This window comes from Chironomus tepperi, unplaced genomic scaffold (assembly GCF_022539635.2).
Source record: "Chironomus tepperi strain 1889 unplaced genomic scaffold, CSIRO-AGI_Ctep_v1 contig_445, whole genome shotgun sequence".
Taxonomy (NCBI): Eukaryota; Metazoa; Arthropoda; class Insecta; order Diptera; family Chironomidae; genus Chironomus; species Chironomus tepperi.
Window position 1 is genome coordinate 7247115 of NW_027226567.1, and position 3984 is coordinate 7251098.

At 35.2% G+C, this 3984-nt stretch overlaps 1 protein-coding gene across 1 annotated transcript; it reads right to left on the bottom strand.

Annotated features, from left to right (window-relative positions):
* Window positions 1-264: 264 nt before the first annotated feature.
* Window positions 265-3378, bottom strand: LOC139098286 (fatty acid hydroxylase domain-containing protein 2-like). Its single transcript, XM_070650421.1, has 3 exons — window positions 3078-3378; window positions 1169-1239; window positions 265-1107 (listed from the first exon to the last, which is right to left on the bottom strand). Exons 1-3 carry the CDS (start codon window positions 3272-3274, stop codon window positions 344-346), a joined length of 1032 nt encoding a protein of 343 aa, XP_070506522.1. The 5' UTR covers window positions 3275-3378; the 3' UTR covers window positions 265-343.
* Window positions 3379-3984: the final 606 nt, after the last annotated feature.

The window sequence follows — 3984 nt, forward strand, 5'->3', positions numbered from 1 at the left end:
TTCAATAATAATGAGTAACATTTAGGGTTTGGTAAATAACCTTAGGTCTCCAATTCGCAAGTCTGGATGTTGTATATGTGTGTGGAACCATGGTCCGACTTGGAGCCTAGGTTATTACAAATGGCAATGTCTGCAATGTAGCGCTGTACCTTAAAGTTCGTCCAAGGCTCCTAGCATGAGTTTTCTGTCTGCAGGCCTGAAATTTTGGACAAAACCCTAATAAAATCACATTAATCCATCCACAATTTATCCAACAATAACAAATTTAAATCATTAACAATATCCTTATTATAGTTTTATTAACAATATCATAATCATATCTATTAAAGCTTTACACTAACAACTACTCATCGCATTTTCTCCTTGGCGGTTTCATCGTCAGCAGAACTCTGTGATTCTCAAACTTTTCTGACTTGAGAAAATTCCTACAAGTTCCATGCAGTATATTCAGTATGTCATTTGATCCATAATATTCGTTAAAGAACTGCTGATACTCCTGCCTTGATTCATTAGTCGATTTCAATGGCTGACTAAGATCAGAATTTTCAAAAATTGGACCAACCACGATAGCTGTCAGGAAGAACAAACTCGTGACTGTATCACATTTTGTGAAGAATATAGCTAGTGATGGTGTGACTATACTTAAAAGTATATACTCAAGTGGCTGTTGATGTTGATTTGAGGTACTTGCTGTATTTGCCTTATTAACAGGCTTGTGAATTAATGGATGATGCAGCATCCAGAATAGGTAAAAGAACACAACTTCATAGATCATCATACACAGTGTGGATTTATAAAACATTCGTGAAAATGATGGAACTTTTGAGAAGCTTATCAGGTGAAGATCATTTGAGAATCTTAGTAAATAATGATTAAGGACCATTGATGCTGGAAGTATCACAAGCTGATTTGTGAGGACAATTTTTGATAAACTCATCAGTTCCTTAGTTTCCATCTTAAGTTTTTGTTTCCTTTGATTTCGGAATCTGTTCAGAAACCTTGAACAGTCTGTGACGTCATAAAGCATTGATAATGCCGCGAATATCCAATGAATTGCGATAACATACAAAGGTAGACCAAATATATATGAAATCGGTTTGTGACGATCTACAAATGTGATTGAACTTGTTAGTTAAGTTAATTTAAATATTATATCAAGTTTTCGTACCTAAAAATTGTGATGTTATGTGCCATATCGAAGACCATGTCCCTGGCTGTTTTACTATCCATTCTGCAAATCTACAAAAAAAAATAAAACAAGAATTTTACGGCGTCTAATTTTAGATCTTAATTTGAATTTTGAAAAGTCATAGGAATTGTCGCTTCCAGATCAACAATCTCTCAAGATATTCCCGATCGACACATATTGACGTGAACTACCACCACGGCGATGATAGTTATGGTATATATAGCCAAGCGGTTCCCACTTGATTCCAAACATATTGCTACCTCGTCGCCGTGGTTGCAACATTCCAACATGTGCCGATCGGGCTTCTTTATTTAAAAATCCAAGAATCTTCCAAAAACTTAATTATTCATATTATTTTCTTATGAAATCTGCGCATCGGAGGTAAAGCAAAATTGTTAGACACAACAACAAAAATATACGTTTTTTTTTCGTCAGACCATTTAAATCAGTGGTGCGCAACCTTTTATTATTTGCGGCACAACTTGATAAACACATTGGGGGGATTGGGGAAGCCGAAGTCCGAATTCCGAAGCTGACCAAATGTCAAGTGTACACCTTCACTTGGTATTCCTTGCTACAACAAAATACACCACTGGCGAACGAAGTTGTGCTGGGATATGTCCTTAAAAGAGTAGATTAAAATTCTAGGCAGCCCCTCAAACAAGCTAGGGATAGAAGATTCACAACTTGATATTTCCGAAACCGACATTTAGAAAGAAGACTACCTTGGTGGTTACCCTCGACTAAAAGCGTACACGACATACTTAGTTACTTACTTCGATGACCGTGCAGATCAACTGTGATCCATGGCCTCACTCAGATGAAGCCTAAAGCTGTTTCTTGCATCTGCTTGCGCCTGTTGCATTGCCAATTGTATTCGTCATACGATTCATGGCATTTTCAAAACTACTAGTATACCGCAGCATATAGGTTGCCCAGCACTGATTTAAATTAATGATAGAAACTTTTTTTGAAGGTCTTTTCGTGTTTTGATGAAATTTTCGTTTCTGTTGATGAGTAATTTCTTGGATTTTTGTTATTTAATTGTAGAAATCAGTGATGTCGACATTGCGCTATGTGGTTAAGGTAGACTTGATAAGCAATTCGAAGAATCTACGAAACAATTATGGATTGTTTATAACGTTTGTTTATTATGAAATCTAGATCCTATCACATGAAATATGTACGAAAAGAATTAAATTTGTCAATTGACTATCACTTGATTCTGGTTGGACTGCAGTTTCGCCGAAATGGTGGCAACAGTTTAATATGTCTAGACACCAAGTGATACCAAGTGATACCAAGTGATACCAAGTGTACGTTATAACCAATTAATGCCAAGTTGACGTTCATTCATGTCTGAGTCTAACTTACATCAGAGTATTACTTAACATCCTTATGGTATATCATACACAATAAGCTAGTGTAAAAGTACCGAACTGCATGATTCCAAATGGAAATTGGCAAATGGTAGACAGTGATAGAGCTGATTATAAGCGATATCTGAGGGAGGTCATGAATCAAAATTGATCTGTACGGCAAGCGAAGTAAGTAAGTAAGTAACCGCTTTGCCATCATCATTGCGACGCATTATTGCCTCATCGAATATATTATGCTGCTCAGGAGCTTAAACCTTATAACTTCACTTTTATATCCATACCATAGATTCAAATTTAATTTTTTATTAGAATTTAGATCCAAAAAATCACATTTTTTTGGCTACTTCCAATCTAAGATCACTAAACATCTTGCTCTCATTATTGCCAATCACAATATCAGCACAACCCCAGAAGCAATAACTATTAAATGCCCTCATCGAGCCTATTTTGGTATTTATTATGCCAATGATATCAAGCATAATCGTTTCTTTATCCAAATTAACACTTACCTAGTAAGTCCATATCCAAATAATATCAACAAATAAAACGGATTGATGTGTACAAATTTTAATATTCTAAACATTTTATTGTCAATTTCTAAATTTTTGCATGGATTGCTTAATTTTTTAGTTCCAAAAAATTCCGTAAGACTTAAGGTCTGATCGATTCGAACGAAAGGATGATACTGAATGTTGATGCAAAACATTTACTCAATTTTTTATCAAACTTGTTTTGTTATAAGTTCATGCACCTGTATTTTGTTCCATTTTCGGTACGGATCGTATCTCTCGAGAGTCTGGATTGAGATAAACTCTCAAAATATTTACAACTTTATATCATTTTTGCAAGGTCGAATTTAATTAGAAGGTGTAAATTAATTACAAAGTCTGTCATTAAGTTGAATGAATTTGGGAATTTTCTTAATGAATGTTAATTATTGAAGTAAACTAAGACACATCATATGTTATTGTTGTGAATGGTCGTTTGTTTTGGTTTGATTAGAGTCTGGGAAGTCTTTGTCTCGATCTCGAGAACCCTTTTGGTTTATATTTGAAATTATTGACTAAATTAGTGTCATAGATATTGAATGAGTCTAAGGCAGTATTGGGGAACCTTTAACTTTTCGCGACACAACTTGATGGTAAGTCTGGACGAAATCGCACACGGAACTCGGTTCATGACGTTTCCAAGAATTTTTGGCGGCAAACAGTTTGCCCAATATAGCCCTAAAGAACCGTTCACTTATTACTTAATGTGAAAAATCGGCCATTTGCTTCTCTTTAAAGAGCGTTACTTAATAAGTGAATGACCCCAAATTTGGTCTCTTTCTTAAGAGCCGTAATTTCAATTTTAAGAGGGATTTGATTTCTGACGTCAAAAATGCATGATAGCCTGCAGCTCATTTTGAGCACTAGG